Here is a 25,298-nt window from a genome sequence, read left to right on the forward strand (position 1 = left end):
ATGGAAGCAAAAAAGCATCTGTCTAATTTACTCCAAATGTAAGCATTGGTCTCATGTGTGATGTAGGGACAAAGTTTAGCAGTCAGTGACGTTTCCACATTTAAATCTTCGGTTATCAGTGTCGACATGATGGCGCCACAGACGCAGATTTCGCACATCTTCACTTTGGAGGCAGTTTTTAAGAACCCTCGCCTCGTTTAAATGTGCGTGTGGATGATAGGCCAAACCGCAAAAAAAGTTGTTTTTGCCAAATACTGTGCGCGTAGACATGGCCTTCGTTCATTTTCTTTTTCTCCTTGTTTTTAAGGTATTTTTTGTTACATCCTGCTAATATTGAGTCAACCCCCCAACCCCTATTCAAACTATTTGGTGAATTTTTTTGTCAAATTTTGGTCAAACCACGTTTTTTTCAAAACTATATACAACTTTTTGTGCACCTTAATTTTCCAAATGTTTGACCGGATGTATATTGCTGTCAATGGTAGCCAATAAGTGCCTTATAACAACTAAAATTATGGTTTCTCGTGATTTTTTTTTTTTTCTGTTTTTTGTTTTCTACAGTTGTCGTTTTCGTGCAGTATTTTGTGGTTTTGCCATTTTTCCTGCAGATTAGTTGTATTGTGTTTTTCCACCGTTGTCTTTTAGCGCTTTTTTTTTTTTTTAAACTTTTTTTTTTTGTGACAATTTTGATTAGTTTTTTTTTTTTTTTTTTAGATTGATTTTAGGGTATTTCTAGTTACTTACTGCTTAATATCGAGTCACCCCCCACCCTCATTGAGAATGAATGGGGATGTTTTTCCTCAAATTCTGGTCAAACCATACGTTTTTGTCGAAACTATACAGCTTTTGTGCACCTTGATTTTTCGCTGTCGAACATAGTGAATGAGTGACCTATAATGACTAAAATGTTTTTTCGTGATGTTTTTTTCAAGATTTTTTTTTTTGTAAGTTTAAAAAAAAATATATATATATATATATATATATATATATATATATTTTTTTTTTTTTTTTTGCATTTTTTTTGTGGTTTTGCCATTTTTGTTTTCATTTCGTTTTACCTGCATTTTGGTATCTCCCTCAGCCCCCCCCCTTTAAAAAAAAAAAAATATATATATATATATATAAACTTTTTTCAGTTTACATGAACTAGTAGTTGTCCTATTCCAACTGGAAAAAAAGACAGTTTTATTGGGGTCAAGTTTTTTTATTCATCTTTTTAGAATGTCGTCAAAGGTGCTAGAGCATCCAATCTTAATACTGGGCTTGAGGAATAACGTCATATGCAAAAATAACACTTTTTTTTCCTTTTTCCATGCAACAAAAATATAACAAACAAAAAAACATTTTCCTTCTGCAGCTTGCATAGTTCAGTACATTGAAAATAGAGCTTGGAAATCCAGTCAGTCTTATTCGTCGCGTAAACAAGTCTCTTCTGTCTCTGCAGAGCTGGGCTACTCAAAAACAATGAAAATAAAAAAAGCAAAATAAGTTACAAAATCCAACCCAAGGCAATATTTATGAGTGGTTAGAATCGTTAAAATATCACACAGTGCATTCAGAATCCTGACTTCGGTTATACAGTTAGTGTTATGAGTTGTATGTATGTATATTTTCCCTTCAATGCAAAGGCGGGGAACATTTTTCCAAGCCAAAATGCATTATTTTAATATACTTAGGTCATGATTATGCTGGTAGAAATCTCATTTGAGATGTCTGCTAAAAGGTGATGCATGGAGATGCCTAAAAAACAACATTTTGCTGGTGAATTCCAGAGCTCATAATGGTAAACTACCAATAGAGGAACCTTTAATTTGTCTGTTCAAATTGCATAATGAGCTTTGTCAAATTCTCTGAATAGCTTGAGTTCCTAAACTTGCATATGCGATGCCAGACGGAATCTGTTCATGGGAAACGTGTAAAAATGCAAAGTATATTTTTGGAAGGTAGGAGTGATATCTAAAAGTGCGGTAAGGCCTCCTGAGCTTGTTCGGTGAAAGCGTCGTCGTGCGCATTGCCTCGTTGCCAATTCCGCTGTTTGTCACGGGAAAAAAAATTAAACCTGAGAACACAAAAAGAAACAAAAATCAGCCCTGGGTTGATGTTTTGCCTAGCAACATCACATTTAATAGATGTCTTTAGCCTGATCAGCTCCTTCCTGTCAAAGGACAGGAAGTATTAGTCTGCTATTTTGGTTCAAAGTGGACATTTTGACTGTGTAGCGCCCTCCAGAATTTTCATGATAAAAGGCTCCGAAGCAATTTTCAATTAGCAATACAAAATTTGGTTGGAATGAACAGAACGGTACTGTAAAACTCTTCGGTGTCACATTTTTATGATACTATCATGTAAAAACCTAACAACTTTTTAATTAGCATGTAAAAATGTGTAAACCCATCATGTAAAAACCAAACCGTGAAAGTGTATCATACAATACGGCACTAAAATGGCATCATCGGTGTTGGCGACTACTAAGGACGTCCCGATACTGTGCAATATGTACTTTTCAATATCTAGTTTCCAAGCGTTGGTCACTCTCCTCGAGATGGACGCAAACAATGCACGCTTCCATAAAAAAGGAGCCTTTGTCGCCCTTCCCAAGAGGTTAATAGACCTTCAATCGTGTGGCATTTTATGGTTTCTCACCTTTAAAAAAAAAAAAAAAAATTGGGGGGGAGGACAACAATGTCTAAACGGTTTATCGACTATCAAAACTGCCAGAGTTTAGCTGCCATTGGATGTCTCGTGCCATCAGAACTGCAGACTGGTAGATATTAGGCAATGTAATAGGCTAACGTATCTTGACTGGGTGATGATCATTTTTTTGACGGTCAACCGATATATTGGCCATCCGATATATCGGGCAGATACAGTGTCCTCCATAATTATCGGCACCCCTGAAAAAGATGTGTTTTTTAGCTTCTAAAAAAGCAACAAACACGCTAAGTGTTCTGGTGTGCCACGAAAGATGCGCATGCTGAAAAGCACCTCATACCCAATGTGAAGTATGGGGGTGGGTCAGTAATGCTGTGGGGCTGTTTCGCTTCCAAAGGCCCTGGGAACCTTGTTAAGGTGCATGGGATCATGAATGCTTTGAAGTACCAGGACATTTTAAATCAAAATCTGTTGCCCTCTGCCCGAAAGCTGAAGATGGGTCATCACTGGGTCTTTCAGCAAGACAATGACCCTAAACATATGGCCAAATCTACACAGAAATGGTTCACCAGACACAAAATCAAGCTCCTCCCATGGCCATCTCAGTCCCCAGACCTTGTTTTGTTCGCAAAAGGGGGTTGTACAAAGTATTAACACCAGGGGTGCTAATAATTGTGACACACATTATTTGATGTCAAATAATTTTTTCTTTATGTGGGATTTTTTTCCCCACTGAATGAATGCACTTGTATTGAAGGTTGAATTTTTCTCTTTTTTTTTTTCCATTAAGGTCCCATATTATTTGAAAAAAAATATATATATATTAGAAGCTAAAAAACACATCTTTTTCAGGGGTACCAATAATTATGGAGGGCACTGTATATGGACTTTTTCAAGATTGGCTGAAATCAGCCAACATATTAGGATAACTTCACTATTTGGGTGATGATCGTATTTATGAAGGTCGACCGATATATCGGGCAGATATATGGACGTTTTTCAAGATCGGACGATATCAGCCACTATAATAGGTAACTTATGTTCACTATCTGGCTTATGATTTTTTTTTTTTTATTAAGGTCGACCGATATATCAGGCAGATATATGGACTTTTTTCAAGATTGGCTGATATCAGCCAATATATTAGGATAACTTTTTAGAGTGATGTTCATTTTTATGAAGGTCGACTTATATATTGGCCAGCTGATATATCGGGCCGATATGTGGACTTTTTTCAAAATTTGGCTGATATCGGCCAATATAATAGGATAACTTCAGTTTAGGTGATTCTTTTTATGAATATATCGGGCAAATATGTGGACTTTTTTCAAGATTGGCCGATATCAGCCACTATAATTGGATAACTTCACTGTTTGTGTGATGCTTTTTATGAAGGTCGACCGATATATCGGGCAAATATATGGACGTTTTTCCAAGATCGGCCGATATCAGCCAATATAATGGGTAACTTATGTTCACTATCTGGCTGATGATTTTTTTTTTAAGAAGGTCGACCGATATATCAGGCAGATATATGGACTTTTTTCAAGATTGGCTGATATCAACCAATATATTAGGATAAAGCCAATATCGGCCAATATAATAGGATAACCACTGTTTGGGTGATTCTTTTTTATGAAGGTCAACCGATATATTGGCCAGCCGAAATATCGGGCAGATATGCAGACTTTTTGGATGATTGGCTGATATCAGCCAATATAATAAGATAACTGTTTATGTTCACTGGGGGATCTTTATTAATTGTGATTTTTGCACCACCTAGTGGCTAGTAGACGAAGAAAAATGTTCCATTATACTGTATAATGAGTGTTTCTAATTGTCTTTAATCATAGAGAAAAATGAGTTCGACACTCCTGCTGTTAGTCATTCTCACTATTTCCACGACATACATCTAGATATTTTGCCAAAGTGTTGAACACATCTCTTTGGATATTTTGTATTAGTTTTTAGTGTCAAACAACCCTGTTATCATTAATTAAGCTAGCCAGTTGAGTTAAGGTGAAAAATATTAGCTCATACAAGCGACGCGAAGCCTCTTGCGGGCTGTAAAGTGGGGTCGTCTTGAATCAAACCAGCTGCCACCATGGGCATGAAGGCCGTGAAGATCCTGTCACACAGAGGAGGGTCTTTTGGTCTGTATTTTTTTTAAGTATTTGAAACATCACGCTATGTGACAGAAGCTAGGAGCAAGCGTTTGTTGTACATTTTTGCGTATACATACAAGCGTTTGATTCCGGACTCTGGCTGCACAGCGGATCGCGATCGCGTCCTGATTTCAGGCTCGGGGACGTTCACGTCATCTTCCGTTTCGTCACTAAGAAGGAATCACTCATTTTAGTTGAATTTCGTGAACATAAATGATGTGGTCATCTGCGGACCTTTTGTAGTAGGCCAGCTCCTCTTGGAGAAGGAAGACTTTGGCTTTCAGCTCGTTGCGCTCGTGCAGGACGTCCCGCAACTCCTGCATGGTGAAGCGGGCCCGGTTCGGGTCCTTGGAGTCCGGGAGCTCTGGACTGGTCTCCTCCTCCTGGCAAAGTGCCTCCTGGGAGAGAACAACAGGCCCGTGTGTTCATTAGAGGTGGTGACATGAATGGAAAGAAAGCCGTTTGAGAAATAAGTCATATCTAGGCATGTGCCGATGAACTGGTTTGAAGGTATTTGCGAGGTTTTTAAAAGTCGAGGTATCAGATATTGCAGAAAATCATCTTAATGAGCTATTTTTGGAGTCTGCTCTACTGTGAAATGCTACAATAAGTGACTTTGTAATGACATAAATCCATCCAAAAGAGTGATAGAAAAGGCTTACTCATGGTAGTACAGTGGTACCTTAAGATACAAAATTTGTTCTGCAGTAGCTTTCATGTAGTGTTTTTTTTTTTCGTATAATGAATCTTATTTTACATGGAAATCACGTAAGTCATTCCATGCGCTACTAAAACATTCGATTTGTTGTCATGTCCTCTGATTGCCTGTCTTTATTTCTAATCGGGGTATCCGCGGGATCTTAGAAAGTCCACAAAAGTCTTAAATCCAATCAGTAGAATTTAAGGCCTTAAAAAGTATGTCTCCTAAAATCTCAAAAAATGTCTTAAATACAATTTTGAAAGGTCTTAAAAATCTACAAGCAGCGCTATAATGGTTTCCGATGGCACTGACAGCGGTAATTGTGACATTTATGGTAAAAATGGATAAAATCCCGCATCTACAGTCATGTGAAAAAAATTGTACACTCCATTAAATATTTAGTTCTTTATTAAGAAATGTTCACATCAATGTTTGATCTTGTTTTTCTTTATCTCTGGAAAAGAAAGTGATTTGATTGTAGGTAAACAGCAAAAAAACATTGTTTTACTCATTAAACCAAATTTATCAGCAAAAATGTATATTCTAACTGAGGAAAAATTTAGGACACCCTACCGCCTAATAGGTAGTGTTACCCCATTTGGCTGAAATAACTTCAGTGAGACGCTTTTTGTTAGTCTTCTTCCAGTCTTTGACATCAGTCTGAAGAAAGTTTGCCCCACTCCTCAACACAGAATACTCTCAACAGTGACTGACTGTTGAAGTGAGTGAAACACCATGGTGAAATCAAAGGAGCTGTCTGAGGTCTTCAGAAAGAAGATTGTAGACGCTTATGAGTCTGGTAAGGGATTTCAAAAGATCTCAAAAGAATATATTATCAGCCATTCCACTGTCCGGAAAATACAAGTGGAGGACATTCAAAACAACTGCCAACATGGCTAGGTCTGGCTGTCCAAGCAAGTTCACCCTGAGAGCAGACCGCAACATGCTAAAAGAAGTCTCCAAAAATCCTAAAGCGTCATCACGGGACCTACAGCAGGCTCTTGCTACTGTTGATGTGAAAGTGCATGCCTCGACAATAAGAAAGAGACTTCACAAGTTTAACCTTCATGGGAGGTGTGCAAGGAGGACACCTTTGCTGTCCAACAAGAACATGAAGGCCAGACTGAAGTTTGCCAGAGTGAATGTAGAAAAGACCAGGACTTCTGGAATGATGGTCTTTGGACAGGTGAATCTAAAATGGAATTATTTTGGACAACAGAACGGAGGACATGTTTGGCGTAAACCCAAATCAGCATTCCAGGAAAAGAACCTCATACCAACTGTGAAGCATGGAAGAAGTGTCATGGTCTGGGGATGCTTTGCTACATAAGGACCTGGCCAGCTCACCATAATAGATTACACCATGAATTCTATTGTGTATCTGAGGGTGCTTGAGGAACATGTGAGATCATCTGTGAAAAAATTAAAGCTGAAGCGAAACTGAACCCTGCGACATGATAATGACCCAAAACATACCAGGAAATCCACCAAGGACTGGCTGAAAAGGAAGAAATAAGTCCTGGAATGGCTGAATCAAAGCCCAGATCTTAATCCCATTGAGATGCCGTGGGGTGACTTGAAACTGGCTGTACATGCAAGAAACCCCAGAAACATCTCACAGCTGAAAGTATTCTGCGTTGAGTAGTGGGACAAAGTTTTTTCAGCCAAAGGGGGTAACATTAGCTATTTGGTGGTAGGGTGTCCTAACTTTTTTCTCAGTTAGAATATGCATTTTTGTTGATAAATTTGGTTTAATGAGTAAAACAATGATAATTTTTATTGTTTAGCTGCTATTAAACCCTTTTTTTCCAGAGAAAGAAAAACAAGATGAATATTTACTGAATATTTAATGGGGTGTCCTTATTTTTTCACATGACTGTAAGTACTTGTTTATCTCATTGGGGTCCGCCCTCGTCGAAATAATGTTTGGAAAGATACAAGGCTCCATTACCCGGAAGTAAAATCATATTATGGATCCCTATGGGAGTGTCGCAACTCTCTTTCTACATGGCTCTGGTCTTCAGTCTACCCACCCACTAAAAAATCTCCAAATAGAAAATGATGTCACACCCAAAATGAGCTGCAGATTTTTGCTAGCATGCTATCCATAGGCACGCTATTCTCTTGTTGCCGTGTAAGCAACTTGTGCTAGCTAACGCAGTGCTAGAAAGCTAAACATGATCATCAATCCTGGTCGTGATGTCACAACCAGAATTGCTGAGAAAAAGTGGGCGTTCCTTGATGCATTTGTTTTGGATGGAATAACGATTAAAATCGTCATAACCTGTAAGATTTGAGTGCCAAGTTCGTTTTCTTCATGGAAAATGCAATCATTTTCATTTTTTGGTCACTATTTTGTATGAGCTTTTAAGCTAATTTGTTAACATCATAAAAGCCAAACCTGAGCATGATTTTGTCTTAGTTTCTCAACCCCAAATTTTCAAGGTAATACATTTTACAGTTCTAATTTCGAGACCGTGATACAGGAATATTTTTGCTCCAGGTTGTCACGCCGTGAGATTTTGATATCGGCCCATGCCTAGTCATATCCTTGGAGTACCTGAACCTTAAGATTGATGTCAAGGATACGGAATAAATGCTCAAGGAGCTTTCCGAAGGAGAGACAGGAAGTGAGGATACCTTGGTGAAATATTGGTACACAGCAGGCATGTCTTCATCGCACATGGCCTCCTGGTGGCAAACCAACACAGCACGCCTCATTGTTTGCCTTTCATATCATGATTCGGATTCCGTTTTTGTTCTCAAAATCAATTCTATAGCATTAATGCTCACTGCACTTGCAAGGCAAACAACACAGCACAAAGGTTTGATGAGTAACCTAGACAGAATTGTATTCTGCTGATTCGCGACTCAAACATGAACTAATTTGTTTTTTTAATCCTAGAAAAACTCGCCTTTTTGCTCTATTTGTGGTCAAGCCGAGGTTCTTGTCCAAAGAAAAGTAGTGCTTTGGTGTCATCTTGTTTGTGAGGAACTTTGTTGAAGTGAAGGTGAGGCTCTTCTCTTAAACAAGACACTTGCTTGCATTTGTGATGGACCTGTTTATGTGAGTACGTGATGTATTTAACTCCCTTTCCTGTCAAAATTGGACATCTAGCGCAGTCAATGGTGATGACTCATTTAAATACGATTAAAAAAAAAAAAAATACTTTAGACACGCATTTTAATAATAAAACACTTGACACAAAACAATTGGTGTTCAAACGTCCATCTAATCTGATCAATATGTAAATTAAGTAGATTAAATTAGCCTAATTTGCCTAACAAAAGTCCGCTAGTTTAAATGCTATGAATGCTAACATTCGCAATACTCATAGCAAATCGCTCACACATAACTCCACAAACTGTAGCTGTAAACCAAATTACAAATGCATACACAAACATATATTGGCTGAAACAACTTACAGCCTTACTGTATGTGGTCCAAACCAGAGCGAAGCTGTCCTTTATCCATGTCAGACGAGAGTCTGCTCCTCAGTCATGAGGCGACAGCTCAGCCAGAACCAACACTGCCACCAGAGGGCAATGTATCCTCCATCATTAAACAAAATACAATACTTTTGGACTTTTTGGATGGTCATTTAGGGTAAATTAAAGGTAATTCTGATTTACACGGAAATTCGGTTTATATCACCAGCATAGGAAGGGAACTCGTTCGTAACCTGAGGACTACCTGTATTTTTAGGTCTTAAAAATGTCTTAAAAAGCATTAAATTTGACTTTTATAAGGGTGCAAGAACCCTGGGGCAATTTGATTTGGTAAAAAATAATGACCACTAATAGAGATTTGTTTTGCTGGTGCGAGTTGAAAATGTGAACGGAAACGTTTTCATGGATTTTTGGGGGAAAAATGACTTAACAACTATGTTTTTACTTTTACTGCAGAGCTTTGAAGTAAATGTTTCTTGGGTGAGAGTTTATTTGTAAATCATTTTGAAAATACGTGGGCATTTGTGTGTACCAAGTATGTGATTTTGCATACCCGTGCCGTTAGTTGCACACCATGCGTTTACGAACGGTCAACACGTTGTTAGCGGTTGAGCCATTTTACCCAAAGCAGCGCCGCTTCGTCATCCTCGTCCTCGTCGGGTCTTTCGCGGTCGAGCGAACCGGGCGGCGCCGGTGGGGGACTTGATTCCCACCAACCCTCCGCCCCGGCCGCAGGTTCACGCTGGTTAAAAAGATTGCCGAATGAATGACAGATTTTTTTGGGAGATTGGTTCGCAAACAATCCCAAATTGTCTCAATAGCGACAACCCTCCAGGGTTAAAACTTAATTTTAGTAACAGGAAAAAAATGTGCTTATGAATAATAAAGATTTCGAAAATAGGAACTTTGTTGAATTGTACTGTTTTTTTAACAGTACAATTCTGGCAACAACAGATATCAGTATTTTACTGACCATTTAATATGTTTTTTAACATGTGTTTTACAGTGATTGTTCAAAAAATAAGGCACGTCTGAAATCTATTTGAGGAAATACGGTAAGAGAATTGCATTTCATTTTGAAAAAACAAAACATTTTGACATCGATGCAAGTGGGGGTGGCGAGCGTTACCTCCGCTGGCGAGGGGATCTGAGGCGGGACTTCCTGGGCGTGACCCTTTAGCCGCTCCCGTAGGCGCGCCACTTCCTGCCGCAGGGCTCCCACTTCTTGGCCACGGGTCTGAGCGCCGGCCTCCAGCTCCACTTTCTGCTCGATCAAGGCTTTGCCCTGCGCCTCCACCACAGAGATCTTGTGGCGAAGATCGTGGTTAATCTTCATCAGACGGCTCTGCTGCTGCTGGAGCTGCAACGAGGTAAGCGGGATTCACCTCCATGTTTGTAGTCCTCGTATAAAACAATGAGTCTCCAACTCCCGGGCAGCCAAACAAACAAATTTTTCTTTAGGAAAAAAAACAAGTACCGTAATTTTCTGACTGGAAGGATGGATGGACTTTATTTGACAGCGGCATCATAAGACTGCCATAAGACGTCATAATTATGACATGACACTGCCATGGGCATTAATGAATGCTTAATGATGGTTGTCATTTAGCGTCATCCCGCAAATTAATTCACTTAGTCCATTTATGTCCAGCTTGGATCATTTACATCCATTCAAAAATGAGATCATTTGAAGGATGACACAAAATGACATCTTTCATAAGCACTCTTTAATGCTCATGGCAGTGTCATGTCATAGTTATGATGGTCTTATGACAGTCTTATGGCGCCACTGTCAAATAAAGTACCCTAACTAGCAATTAATGAAACAACTAGAACAGTAACTGAAGAAATAATCAGCACAGAACACCAAAATCAAAATCTATATATTTAAAAGTGAAAGAACTTATTATGAATTGATTAAAAATACATTAAACTTGTTTGCAAATTTGATTTGTTTATGGATAGCATTTCAAATTTTAAACGCCACGCTTGTTGTATGGCCTCACCGCTTCTATGTCCTCGTTCCTGAGCGTGAGCTCGCGATCTTTGGCCCGGATCTCATCCCGTTGCTTGTCCACCACCTCTTTCAGCTTCTTCATCACCTGACGCTCACGCTCGCTCATGCCTGCAACCAACACGGGCGGAAAATTATTAGGCTGAGGGTGCCAATACTTTTGTTTGGCCCATTTTTGGAGTTTTGTATAAATTGATAATGATGATTTTTTTTTTCCCATTGTCTTTTGTGTTTTTTCACTGCAAGCAAAAGAAATGAAGATATTACTACCATAGCATTAGTAATTGCAATCATTTTCTGTGAGAAATTGAGCATTGTCTGCAGGGCCGGCCCAGCCTATACGCAGACTATGCAGCTGCTTAGGGCCCCTGACCACTTGGGGGCCCCCAATCTGGCAATTTTTTTTTTTTGACTACAGTTTGCTTTATTTGACTTTTGTGAGTTTTGATACTTGATTACAAGCTTGAAAAATAAAAGTTCTTCCTTAACTTCTTTCTTTCCTCTTTTAGAAAAAGGTTTGGCGCTATCTACTGTAAGTACTGACAATCATTTGGGGTGAGAAGTTTTAAGCATACAGTGCAACAAAATCTGATTAATATACAAAATATGGACGTATGGGTTGGATTGCATGTATGGGTTTCACAGTATACTGTGACGAAATGGTGGGCCAAAAATACGGGCCCCTTTGCATTATTTTGCTTAGGGCCCCCAACTGGCCTGGGCCGGCCCTGATTGTCTGACAGAATTGCAGGAGTGCCAATACTTTTGGTCAGCAGTGTAAATCGGAGGTGCGACTTATAGTCCAGAAAATAAGGTCATATGAAACAATGTCGTCATTAGTGTGCAGAAAGAGTGAGTGTAGCAGGTGTGTGCATGTGCTTGAGACTGACTGCAGCCTCTGTGTGCAAGCAACTAAGTGAACGCTTTGTGTGCACAAGAAACATCATCCTTTGCTTTCCTTGGTGAATACAAATGATTTAATCAAGGGTGTCCAAAAAAGTGATGTTTCAGTGCGACTGAGTTAAGAATAGACAGACAAAAAAAGGCCGCAGAACCCAAAAAAATACAAGATTCAAATAAACATATTTTTTTAACAAATCAATGACGTGAGCAATTCCTCACTGTCGTTCCTCTGCTGGTCTTCCTCGCTCACGGGTTCTCGTGTGGAGACGTTGTCCAGGAGGCTCTTGTTCTCCTCCTGCAGTTGCGCGATCTGGCAGAGTAGATCCTGAGCCTCGCCTCGCCACACGTCTTCAACCAGCTCCAGCTCCTGAATTCCCAAAATTTAAATGTACGTATTTTCAACTGTTTGGTTTCCGGTGTTCCACAGGGTTCAATCATTGGGCCTATACTATTTTACCTTCCCGCTAGGCCTATACTATTTTACCTTCCCGCTAAACATAAGCAGGAAAACATTTAAAAATCAATGGAAATTAAAAGCACGCGAACAACAGCAGCAACAACGGTCACTGACAGCCCTCCCTGTTAAACAAGATTAGACAGCGATTGCCGTCAGTGGCAATGAATGAGTTAAACATACTATGGGGGAAAGGAGCGTGTTGTTACCTGAATGGAATGTCACACTTGCTATACATCCACCACTAGAGGGCGGTGCTGCGGATTATTAGTATTGGAATGATCATGTGTGATGTGCTAATTGATATTCTACGTTGTCTTTACAGTATCTCAATTTCAAAATTTCAAGGTCTTCACTTGGATTTTTATGGGTGTTTACACAATAGATTTCGGTTTATTAATGTGTTAGCGTGAGAAAGTCAAAGCTAGTTTTCATTCACATTCTCTAGCGAGCCACTTGCTTGCAAGCTGTTGGTTTAGCTTTTAGCTAAAAACACGCGTTGATCATGTTATAATGTATTCTTGTTAAAGTTCCTTTTTTTATCAACCTTTTCCTGCATGAATTATGATTTTTTTCCCCAAAAATTTTTTATGACATTGATATACAGTGGGGAGAACAAGTATTTGATACACTGCCAAAGGGAAAACCCATTGACAGTGTATCAAATACTTGTTCTCCCCGCTGTAGGACAGGCGTCTCAAACCTGTGCAGCCCACGAGACAAAATTTGGTGGCCCCTACTCTGCATCCAATGGTAGTATTATTGTTACCTGCACGTATTTTGCACTGAGATATTAAAAAGACATTTATTTCATTATTTATTCAAAATAATTTTACATAAAATGAACTGATTGAAGGATCCATTTAAATAAAATAAATAGTAAAAATATTTATTTTTTATGCCTGAAAAATAATTTTACATTCAGTGAACTAATTCATGGATCCATTTTAATAATAATCATTTAAAAAAAATAGCAATAAAGATTTGTATATTTCTTAAAAATAATTTTTCATATTCATGAATGAATATTTATTAAAAATATTTTTTAGATGAAAAGGGACTGATTGAAGGAACCATTTTAATCAATATTCTTTATATAGTAATAAAATATGATTTTTATATTTATCAAAAATATTTTTTTATTCATTAAAAATAATTTACATTTGATGAACTAATTGACCGATCAATTTTAATCAATAATAACCAATAATTTAAATTGTAATTAAGATTTTTGTTTGTTAAAAATATTTTATGATATATATATATATATATATATTTTCCCCAAAAATTATTTTATTCATTAATTCATTCATTGATTTTCCATGCCGCTTTTCCTCACGAGGGTCGTTATTAAAAATAATTTTACATTCAGTGAACTAATTGAAGAATCAATTTTAATAATAATCATTTTATAAAAATAGTATATATATATATATATATATATTTTTCATGAAAAATAATTTTACATTAAATGAACTAATTGAAGGATCCATTTTAATCAATAATAATAAATAATTTGAATTGTAACAAAAAATTGTATACAGTATTTATTAAACATTACATTCAAAACATACAATTTTCACTCAGTGAGTGAAATAATTCAAGGATCCCCTTTAATATATATATATTTTTTTTAAATAGGAATAAACTTTTTCATTAATTTCATTATTAAGAATTTTTTTGTATAAAACGAACTTGAACGATCCATTTTAATCGCTAAAAATTAATAATTTGTAAGATTTTTATGAAGTATTTATTAAAAATATTTTAAATTTAATTAATTGAAGGATTCATTTTAATAATCATTTTTCAAAATAATAGATTTTTATATTTCTTAAAAATATTTTTTTCATTAATTTTATTAAGAATATTTTATATAAAATGAACTAATTCAAGGATCAATTTTAATCAATAATAATTATTTAAATAGTGATAGAAAAATATTTTTATATTAAAAATATTTTATTCTCAATTTAAAATAATTTTACATCAAATGAACTCACTGAAAGAACCATTTTAATAATAATTACTAAAATAGTCTTGTTTTTAATCATGAGTACTAAAAATATTAATTCTTCTGAATCAAATAAAATGAATATAAACAATATTAAAAAAAAAAAAAAAAAAAAACACATTGTGATAAATTAGAACAACAAAGACATAAGTTTCTCGTGTGTACTTTGCTCTTAGAATTTTTTTTATTATGTTTTTATTGTTTTGTTTTATAAATCCCGTGATGTCACATTGCTCAACTCTTGGTCTGCCATTGACGGCAACATACGTAAAATCCATTTTAACTGGGAAAGTTAACCCTAATTCCCAGTTGAAACGGATTGGACGTCTTTTGCCGTCAAAAGTTGTTTTTTTTCCTCTGTGTCTAACTTATACCTTCCGATGCTTCTTCTCCTTCTCCAGCCTCTCGATCCTCTCCAACCTGAGCTTGTCCAGCTCGAGTCTTAGCTCGTCGGCTTCGGGTCCGCCGATGCTGTGTCGGCTCACCATCACCTCCAGGATCTCCAGCACCCTCACCACCTTGGGCATGAGACGGGACAGCGCCTCGCAGCCGTACTGGTCGATGATCCGCTCGAACTCGTGGCCCAGTGTGGCGGCGATGTCGTACACGTCCATCACCGTCAGGTCAGCCGGGTTCTTCTCCAGGGCCGAACAGCCGCGGTCCCCCGAGACGTATCGGTGGCCTTCCATGGTTTCGTCTTCGTCTCCTCCCTCCGCGGCACAACAAGTCCGCAAAGTTGTCAACTTTAAACGCTTTAAAGCACCAACAAAACGCACACGGCTAGCGTACGTCCATTACGAAGTCGTGTTTGCGGACATTACAAGTGAATAATTGGTTGTAAAGTGTCGTCCGGGTGCTTTTTGTCCTCCGGTCCTGTCCTCTTCGTCGCGGTGACATGGAGCAAGCTAACCGCCATGTTGGGAGGGTCTTTTCCGCTTTCCTTTCAACATAAAAGCAGCGCCGTTTGGCGGAAGGAAGAAAAAAACACCAAAAAGGAAATTACATTTAACGCATTCACTGAACTTATTGGTTGCCATTGACGCCGCTAGACGTCCATTTTGACTGGGCGGGTTGACATTCGCAAAATGGATTGGACGACTAGTGCCTGTAATAGCACTGAAACAAGAGAATTTACTGCCAGTTGTCCCAGTTAAGATAATTAGACGTCTATAGTTGTGTTTGGCAGGCAACAGTTAATAGTAAATATATATTTTTAAAACTTTGTTTCTCTTTTACATAAAAAAAAAACAATTAGAATAGCTTGAATAAAAAAAGATTAAACTGCAGTTCTTCCCTTTTTTATTTGTTTGCTTTAAAAAAATAAATAAACAAAATCCTTCAAAGTAAAATGTAAAAACACTGCAAAGGATCCTTCAAAATCAAAGCAAATCGTAATGCTGAATTTAATAAATAAAACCGGTCAAAACAAAGTCCACAGCTAGTTGTCCCATTTAAGATGAATTAGACGTCTGTCATTGTCATTGGTAGGCAATAGTTAATCGTAAATATTTTTATTATTATTTTAATTGTATAGATTTTTTCTTTTTTTAATTAAATAACCAATAATCAATTACGATATTAATAACCAAAAACTGCAGATATTCTCTCTATCTATTAAAAATGTTTGCTTTTTTCAAACAACATTCTTCAAAGTAAAATGGAAAAAGGCGCATCCTTCAAAATCAAAGCAAATCGGAATGCCTCATTTAAAAACAAAAACTTAACCGGAATTTCTCAACTTTCACAACAAAACTAGTAGGAATGCCTCTTACTGCTGCATTCCTGCTGGATTTTATTTTGAAATTTGGAGAATTCCAGCAATTAGCTTCCATTTCAATATAGACGCATCTTTGTAATCCTAATTTATTTTGAAGTATCGGGCATTCTCTTTTATTTTGAAAAAAGCAAAATTACATGTTTTTAAATTATTTTAAAGGTAAGCAACATCCTTATTAATTTTACATTGAAGGATGCACTTTTCCATTCAGTCTCACTTGCCTCACAGTCAACTTCCTGCTTCTGTCTGTTCCCATTCCAGTGTGTTAAAATAACATGTGAGGTGGCCGTCAGAGTATTTTTGGCCAGGCGCTAAAATGATTCATATTTCCTTTCATGAAAAAAGGCTCGTCCTTAAACTAAAATAGGATCTTTAGTCTCATAAAATGACTGTTTGCTCGTTTAAAACAATGCCATTTTACTCTAATACAATTCAGACTTTAGTGATAACATTATTACCCCTACTTCAACCGCATTGGAAGTCTATGGCCAACAATGGCAGCCATCAATCATACAATGTGATTAAAATAATATTAATGAATGTATTTCTTGGCTTCATTGTAATAACTCCTTCATTATCATTACAATGCTTTTTTTGTTTCTGACCGTGCAAGATATCAAACAAAAGTCAAGTAAAAAGATGTTTAATCAAGCAAGAATTCAAGCAGGGAAAAAAAAGTGTCTTAAATTGGCGTTTTTAAGTGCATTTCCAACACCCAAACACTAGAAGGCGAAAGATTTCCCATGCTTCCTCATCATGATTTGGAACAAAAGCACACTGTTGCACAAAGAAAATGTTTGCGCTTCAACTTCTCCGAGTTCCTCTCAATCCGGTTTCAGGACTCCCCGGCCCCGCTTCCTGTTTCCCCTCGTTTGAACTGCAAAGAAAAAAATGATAAACATTTTTGTGAACTCATTGACTGCCAATGATGGCAACAGATATTAGAAAATAGTCTTTTTTTTTTTTTTTTTTTTTTTTTTTTGCATTTTAAAAATGTGAATTAGTGCTGATTAATAATATGTTTAATTATGGATTTTTATATGTTAATTAATATGTAATAATATAATAATAACCATTTTTGGGAACATATTGCGTCCCAATGATGGCAACAGATATTAGAAAATATTCTATTTAAAAAAAATTTTTTTTGCATTTTAAAAATGTGAATATTGCTTAAGAACATCTGATATGATAATTAATATATATGTTAATTAGTATGTAATAATATAAAAACAACCATTTTTGTGAACATATTGCGTGCCAATGATGGCAACAGACATTAGAAAATATTCCTTTTTTTTTTTTTTGCATTTTAAAAATGTGAATATTGCTTAATAGTATAGATTATAATAGTTCTTTATTCTCATTGCTGTAATTATGTAATATATTAATTAATATATAATAATATGTAAATTAATATGTAATAATATATCTAATATTTTCTCTGAAAATGAATGAATAATATTGTAACGTTTTCATGTACAAATCACGATTTTTTTTATTTTTTTTTTCATTTTAAAAATGTGAATACGTACTGATTAATAATATCTGTAATTATGTATTTAATATGTTATTTAATATGTAATAATATAATAATAACCATTTTTGGGAGCATATTGTGTGCCAATGATGGCAACAGACATTAGAAAATATTCAACTTTTTTTTGCATTTTAAAAATGTGAATATTGCTTAAGAATGTCTGTAATTATGTATGTGATATGTTAATATGTATATGTGAATTAGTATGTAATAATATAATAGTAACCATTTTTGCAAACACGTTGCATGCCAATGATGGCAACAGACATTAGAATTTTATTTTTTTTTTTTTGCATTTTAAAAATGCGAATATTGCTTAATAATATAGATTACAATAGTTCTTTATTCTCATTGCTGTAATTATGTATGTAATAATATATAATACTATGTTAATTAAAATGTAATTATATAATATATTGTTAATATTTTCCCTGAAAATGACTAAATAATATTTTAACGTTTTCATGTACAGATCACGACTTTTTTTTTTTTTTTAAACACATTGGCTGCCATTGATGGCGCTAGACGTCCATTCCATAATCAAAATGGATTGGACGTCCAGCGCCGTCAATGGCAAGGAAAGATAAGCATTCATAGCAAGTCCTCCCTGTTTAGATGAATCTGACATGTATCATTGTCAATTGCAGGCAATGTGTTATTCGTAAATATTGTCTCATTTATTTAAAAAATAAATGTAATTCCATTTTGATATGATTTTAAAATTAAAACAAAGTCATCTATAATAATCGCTGAGGGCCCTCCCAGTCAAAATGAATTGGAGGTATATCGCTGTCAATGGCACTGAAGTGACTTTAAAATTATAGCATAGCTTATTTTGGACACAAATCCATCCCAAATAGTGACAGAAAAGGCTTAATCATGAAAATAAATCCGAATTAATCTTCCTTTCTCAGCTGCTTTGGCCCCGCCCATAAAAAAAAAAATCTCCAAACAGAAGATGTCACTCACAAAATGAGCTGAAGATTTCTGTTAGAATCATATACATAGGCACAGTAATCCATTGTTGCCGTTTTGTGAGATTTCTGTCAACATGTGTTAGCTTGCTAGCGCAGTACTAAAAACCTAGGCATGATCATCAATTCTGGTTGTGATGTCACAACCAGAAAAAGTGGGCATTCCCTGATGCATTGTTTTGGGTGGAATAACTAGCAAATGCTAAAAAAAGACAGCCAGATTTGCTAGCATGCTATCCATATACACCGAGTCTATTCTCTTGTTGCCATTTGAGTTTTCCATCAACATGCGTTAGCATGCAAGCACAGTACCAAAAACCTAGGCATGATCATCAATTCTGGTTGTGATTTCAAAACCAGAAAAAGTGGGCATTCCCTGATGCATTGTTTTGGGTGTAATAACAAGTAAATGTTAAAACAAAGACTGCCAGATTTGTTAGCATGCTATCGATAGATGCGCTATTCTATTCTATTCTATTGTTGCTGTTTGAGTTTTCCGTCAACATGTGTTAGCTTGCTAGCGCAGCACTAATATGCTAGGCATGATGGTCAATTCTGGTTGTGATGTCACAACCAGGAAAATGCGGGCGTTCCCCGATGCATTGTTTGGGGTGGAATAACTAGTAAATGCTAAAAAATACTACATAAACATGCTGCAGATTTCTGCTAGCATGCTATCTGCTATCCATAGACACACTATTTAAATTGTATTGTTGCCGTTTGAGTTTTCCGTCAACATGTGTTAGCTTTCTAGTGAAGTACTGGAAAGCTAGGCATGATCACCAATTCTGTTTGTGATGTCACAACCAGAAAAAGTGGGTGTTCCCTGATACATTGTTTTGGATGGAAAAACTAGTAAATGCTAAAAAACAAGACTGCCAGATTTGTTAGCATGCTATCAATAGACACACTATTCTTTTTTATTGTAGCTGTTTGAGTTTTCCGTCAACATGTGTTAGCTTGCTAGCGTAGCACTAAAATGCCAATCATGATCATCAATTCTGATTGTGATGTCACAACCAGAAATAGTGGGTTATTGTAGCTGTTTGAGTTTTCCGTCAACATGTGTTAGCTTGCTAGCGTAGCACTAAAATGCCAATCATGATCATCAATTCTGATGGTTCCTGATACATTGTTTTGGTTGGAAAAACTAGTAAATGCTAAAAAAAAGACTGCCAGATTTGTTAGCATGCTAGCCATCGATGCGCTATTCTATTCCATTGTTGCCGTCTAAGTTAGCTTGCTAGCACAGCAGTAGAAAGCGATGTATGATCATTAATTCTGATTGTTTTGTGTTGAATTTAGTGCCAAATCGTCACTTTTTGACATGCTCATAATTTCATAGCACTTAGAGAAATCTTACCGCGTTCTTAAACAGGTTTCCGGATTTTGAGAAGATGCCCGGTTTCCTGAAGCTGAGCTTTCCGAAGTCTATCGTCTTGGACTCAGTGCTATGGGACTGCGAGGAAGGCTGGGGAGGGTTGGGGGTTTTCGTGGAGGCTTGCGGGCTCGAGTAGGAATGGCTTTGCAGATAATTTTGGCTGGGGATCGGGGTGGACGCTTGGTAAGGCTGAGACGACGCATAAGGTTGAGACGACGCGTAAGGTTGAGACGACGTGTAGGTCTGTGATGGCGAGTAGGACTGTGACGGCACATAGGGTTGGGAAGGCGTGTAGGACTGAGGCAGCGAGTAGGATTGGGATGGGGCAGGCGCGAAGGGGTTGGTGGACACAAAGGCGGGGAGAGCGACAGGCTCGGGCGGAGGCGGTGGCGGCGGGAAGGAGCCGGCGTCCAATAAAGTGGGCGGTGGAGGCGGGGGAAAACTCTCATCGCCGTCCGGCATGTTGCCGCCTTCCTGCATGTCGTAGTGGCGCTTCCTCAGCTCGCCCAGGCGGACGCGCTCCTGATCCAGCTGACTTTCCAGTTGCAGCACCCGCACCTGAGAATGTTGAAATAGATTTTTAACTAAATATATTTGAAGTTTTGGCCGAAAAAACTTTTTTTTTTTCATTGACTTACTGCTTAAATCAGAGGCCAAGGGCCCAGCGATATTACAGTCGATCAATGCTAATTAGATTGGACGTCGATTGCCAACAACGGCAGTGATGAGTTAATAATAAAAATTAATTAATTTATTTATTTATTTAATTGGGTAGAATCTTTTTATTGTTTTTTTTTTCAATTCAATAATTTTAACATTTAACTTCTTACATTTTTACATTTTTATTCACTTAAAAAGTGAATGTGATTTTTTTTCTTTCAAAGTTAATTTAAAAAGAAATGTTTGTATTTTGAAAAAGGATTTCTTATTACTCTTAAATTGTAATTATTATAAATAAAAACTATTTGAAATGGTAACTTTTCTTATTATATTACTTTTTTTAAATGATTATTAGTTTTCATATTTTTCAATAATTTTTTTTCCATTTTAAAACGTTAACTTTTCTTCATATATTAATTAAAAAATGATCTTTTTACCTTTATTTTTTTGTATATAAATATAAAACTAATAGAAACTTTTTTCGAATTATTAGTTTTTAAAGCAACACTAGGTAACTTCATTTTCATAACATTTGTTATACTATGTCGACTGACAACTAGTTTTTCTAGTCACATCTGAGATGCAATTTTTGGCTGTTTTCATCAATGTACAGTATATCTGAAATAAAGACGTTGATTGTCTAAAAATGGTTCAATATTAGGTGAAATGTCTTGTTTTCTCAAGTATATTTATAATTGCGCTTTGCCTTAAAAAATGTTTTGTCCGATTTCTCGATTAATCGATGGAATTTTCAGTAGCATACTCGATTACTAAAATATTCGATAGCTGCAGCCCTAGTCTCACCTGAGCCTCCATTTCCTCTTTTTTCAGCTTGATGAGCGACATTCCGGAAAAATCCATCGCTCCTGTAATGACATCGAAGATCAACTAGCAAACTAGCAAAACGGCAAAACATTTCCCCACCTTGTTCCGAGATTTGCATCTGTCCGTGCTTGGTGGAGGTCACCACCACGGCAGCCATGTCGTTGACGTGCCGCGAGGCCTGCTGAAGTGTGCTCAGCTTCCTGTTGCCACGTTCCGCCTTCACCTAAGAGAGAAGTGGCGCATTAGCCCGCTAGCTGGCGACATAGGCGGAGTTTGACTTTTGGGTCGGGGGGCACAACATGTTGATGACCCCGAAACGCAGTGTCAGCAATAAAATCAACTTACAAGAATATTTATAATAATAAGTTAAAAATGAGCGTTTTTTTTTCTTTTTGTTTCCCATCATTCTTGAGGGGAATTCAAAATCAGGCTGCTTAGGACAGCTATACTTTTCGCTAAAATCGTCATCCATTGAATATGGTATGCCCGCCGGTGTCGTGCCAATGTAGTTACCCCAGTCAAAAACTGCATCCCCTGGGCGAAGCCAAATGGAGGTAGATTTGTGTCGTCATTATTCGATCCAAAAAAAAGTTGCTTCAATCAAAATTTATATTTTCAATTGATAAAATGTCACTTCAATAAAAAAAAAATGTGAATGCAAAAATAAATTTGAAACTCAAAAAAATGCATTTGAAAGCTATTTTTATTTGATTTTTTTTTTTTTTTGGATTGAATTTTTTTTTTTTTTTTGATTAAGGCTACCTTTTTGATTGAAGTAATGTCGTTTTGTGTTTGGGCCACATTTTGGCTAGGACATTTGTGTCTTTATGATTCAATCAAAAATGAAGTGGCTTCATACAAAAAAGATATATTTTCAAAAGAAAAATCAATCAAAAAAAAGAAAAATTTCTATCATAGAAAAAAAAAAGTTTTTGAATGCGAAAAAATATTTGCATTTGAACACTTAATTTTTCATTTAAAAAGTTTGCTTTGAATTTAGCGATCCTTTTTGTGTTTGGGCCATATTATGGGTAGGAGGACATTTGTGTCTAAATCATTCAATCCCCAAAAAAGTTGCTTGAATTAAAAAAAAATATTTTCAATCAAAGAAAAAAATCATTTGAAAAATAAAACTCCCTCCCCTTTTTCGGGGGGGAAAATAATATGCAACGCAAATGACCGTCTAAGGTGCTAGTCACATGATGTGTTCGAAAAATAATTTTCACCCACTGTAAAAATGTTTTTTTTTTGTTCATTTCATTAAATTTTGTTGTTTGTTTTCTTGCTTTACAACTTTTATGTATATAGGAAAGTCAGTTACATGCAGTGACACTTTTCGGCCACCAAGGGGAGCCTGGCCCCCCTTAATCTCCGCTTATGGCTGACGAGCGCTCGCTGAATGAAGTCCAATACCTTGGAGGCGGCGACCAGTTGGGCGGTGCTGGCGGCGATCTCGTGGGAGCACGCTATCAGCTCTTCGTACCTCCCGTTTTCGCCCACCACGCGGTCGGCCGACTCACTGGAGACAAAAACAGGTCAGTGTAAATCGGCGTTGGCATATTCATCGGTCGTCGGCGGGCTCACAGCAGCTGTGTGGCGCCCCAGCCCACCGCCTTGGAGGCAGAGATCAGTCCCTCCGTCCAGCGAGAGTTTTTGGCGTAGAATTCTGTGACAGAAGCTGCGCCCTGTTGGAAAACAGTCAGAATAAGAGATAGATCGACAATCGGGGCCAATTTTGGGAAATTGGACGTACATCACTATCGGGTTTTTTTTTAATCCGACCGGCCGATATGAAAAAATCAATTTAAAAACGGGTTATTTTGGCTCAGATGCAGCGCGCCCCTCTCTCTCTGTAGAACTAGTATTCCGCCAGTCTTGTAATTGGTTAAATGGTAATAGTAAATGGAGTTACACTTTTGTATTGCACCTTTCCATCACTATACCCTCATCTACTTACTGGTGACCAGTGCTGTTAACAGTGGAGTTGTTAAGCCTATTTTAAGGGGGCTTCAGCCACCCTAAATTATTCTTAAGCCCCCTAAATAATTTGTTGTTTTATTAAAAAAATAAAATACAAAAAAATGCTGACATATTCACGATGAACTTGCCAGAATATTAGTATGAATCAAATCCTATAACCTGTCATTATTGACTTAATGATATGATCATAAATCTGTCAGTTTCCCCTTACTTCATAGAGTAAGGTTGAGAGCCCCTTCAGTGCATTGTTATCCAATCCTTGTCCTTTGTTCATATAGAGAACGCCCACATCACGAAAAATCCATTCCGCGTTTTCTCTGTGACCTTGCTCATACTGGCACCGTGTGTGCATGTGTGTGTACCTTTGACGCACACAGAGTAGAGCGTGAACGTGAATAGATAGATGAAAGATGGACATAGGAAGATTTTTTTCAAGAAAAAGAGTATTTATCACCGCTGGTAGTAACAGTTAGTTAGCTCCAGCCCCCAGCTAACAGCAGAAAGTCCCATGTAGTTAATAAAGCAAATGTTTGACAAATAAAAACCTGGCTTACACACTACAGACCATTTCTAAGCTTGTCATTCCTTTTCCCTTTTTTGTTTTGTGGTCAAAAGTTACATCTCAGCTCTAAAGTAATGCTGCTACTTAGCTCCTGCTAGCTAGTTAGTTTGAAATGCATTGTGATGGTCCGAGTGGAGTTAAGTGTGCACTGTTTTTACTACTATCTTTGGAGTGACTTCCTTCTGGAGCATCAGCCGTGTTTCTGACTTTACGCATAGATGAGTACAGAAGCTGAGCTCATTCTCATACGATTATCATCAGTGGATAGTCATAATAACTCACTAATAATAATAATCACCACATCACATTTGTTGACCTGTAGAAGTCAGAACAGAGGAGCAAAGAGGGTGAGAGGGGAGAGACCTATACTGTAAAGGTGAGTAATGATTAGAAAGTGGAGAAAGCCAAGATTATATATACATGCACACACATATACAGTGTATCACAAAAGTGAGTACACCACTCGCATTTCTGCAGATATTTAAGTACAGTATTATCTTTTCATGGGACAACACTGAAAAAATGACACTTTGACACCATAGGCGGAGTTTGACTTTTGGGGCAGGGGGGGCACAACATGTTGATGACCCCGAAACGCAGTGTCAGCAATAAAATTAATTTTCAAGAATATTTATAATAATAAGTTGACAATTATGGAGGTAGAATTGTTGTCTTTATTATTCAATCAAAAAAAAAAAGTTTCTTCAAAAACAAAAAGTTGCTTCAATCAAAATATATATTTTCAACCAAAAAAATGTTGTTTCAATAAAAAATAAAGTGTTTTAATTCAAAACAGATTTGAAATTTAAAAAACCTACAAAAAATTCATGTGAAAGTTATTTTTCTTTGATTTTTGTGTGTGTTTTGTTTTTTTGATTGAAGCAACTTTTTTGATTGAAGTAATGTTGATTTGTGTTTGGGCCACATTTTGGCTAATTTTTGTCTTTATTATTCAATCTAAAAATAAGTTGCTTCAAAAAAAATGTATTTTCAAAAAGAAAACCACTTCAATCAAAAAAAAATAAATTTCAATCATAGAAAAAGTTTTTGAATGCGAAAAAATATTTGAGATGGAAAAAGTTGCATTTGAACACTTAATTTTTCATCGAAAAAGTTTTCTTTGATTGAAGCAATCGTTTTTGTGTTTGGGCCATATTATGATTAGGACATTTGTATGTAAATCATTCAATCCCCCCCAAAAATTGCTTCAATCAAAATAAAAAAAAAATCTAAGAAAAAAAACCTGT

At 36.7% G+C, this 25,298-nt stretch overlaps 2 protein-coding genes across 6 annotated transcripts in view; both read right to left on the reverse strand.

Moving 5' to 3' along the window:
• Positions 1 to 1,163: 1,163 nt before the first annotated feature.
• Positions 1,164 to 15,300, reverse strand: rilpl1 (Rab interacting lysosomal protein-like 1). Of its 5 annotated transcripts, none has more exons than XM_057818631.1 (8): positions 14,727 to 15,300; positions 12,104 to 12,251; positions 10,974 to 11,092; positions 10,097 to 10,327; positions 9,590 to 9,709; positions 5,052 to 5,215; positions 4,895 to 4,987; positions 1,164 to 2,059 (listed from the first exon to the last, which is right to left on the reverse strand). In XM_057818631.1, the coding sequence occupies exons 1-8, from the start codon at positions 15,039 to 15,041 to the stop codon at positions 1,957 to 1,959; spliced, it is 1,293 nt and encodes a 430-aa protein (XP_057674614.1). In that variant the 5' UTR covers positions 15,042 to 15,300; the 3' UTR covers positions 1,164 to 1,956. The 5 variants fall into 5 exon arrangements, with proteins under 5 accessions (XP_057674614.1, XP_057674616.1, XP_057674615.1 ...); XM_057818632.1 differs by lacking the exon at positions 1,164 to 2,059 and adding an exon at positions 2,071 to 4,780; XM_057818633.1 differs by lacking the exon at positions 9,590 to 9,709 and having other exon boundaries at positions 1,168 to 2,059; positions 14,727 to 15,298.
• Positions 15,301 to 15,627: 327 nt separating this feature from the next.
• LOC130905336 (huntingtin-interacting protein 1-related protein-like) overlaps positions 15,628 to 25,298 on the reverse strand; it is a 43,937-nt gene continuing 34,266 nt past the window's right edge. The window contains exons 28-33 of the mRNA XM_057818628.1: positions 23,094 to 23,194; positions 22,923 to 23,028; positions 21,609 to 21,732; positions 21,489 to 21,550; positions 20,007 to 20,582; positions 15,628 to 17,006 (exon numbers count right to left, since the gene is read on the reverse strand). Coding sequence (XP_057674611.1) covers positions 16,965 to 17,006; positions 20,007 to 20,582; positions 21,489 to 21,550; positions 21,609 to 21,732; positions 22,923 to 23,028; positions 23,094 to 23,194 — 1,011 coding nt within the window. The 3' untranslated portion in view covers positions 15,628 to 16,964. The remainder of the gene's footprint in view (positions 17,007 to 20,006; positions 20,583 to 21,488; positions 21,551 to 21,608; positions 21,733 to 22,922; positions 23,029 to 23,093; positions 23,195 to 25,298) is intronic.

This window comes from Corythoichthys intestinalis, chromosome 17, assembly GCF_030265065.1.
Source record: "Corythoichthys intestinalis isolate RoL2023-P3 chromosome 17, ASM3026506v1, whole genome shotgun sequence".
NCBI classification, from domain to species: domain Eukaryota; kingdom Metazoa; phylum Chordata; class Actinopteri; order Syngnathiformes; family Syngnathidae; genus Corythoichthys; species Corythoichthys intestinalis.

Excerpts from the sequence above, each read along its gene's own strand:
- rilpl1 (XM_057818631.1), bottom strand. The coding sequence starts at position 15,041 with ATGGAAGGCCACCGATACGTCTCGGGGGACCGCGGCTGTTCGGCCCTG. Across the intron at positions 11,093-12,103 it reads AGACCAGCAGAGGAACGACA|GCATGAGCGAGCGTGAGCGT; the intron begins GTGAGGAATTGC and ends TGTTGGTTGCAG. Across the intron at positions 10,328-10,973 it reads GGAACGAGGACATAGAAGCG|CTCCAGCAGCAGCAGAGCCG; the intron begins GTGAGGCCATAC and ends ACCTCGTTGCAG.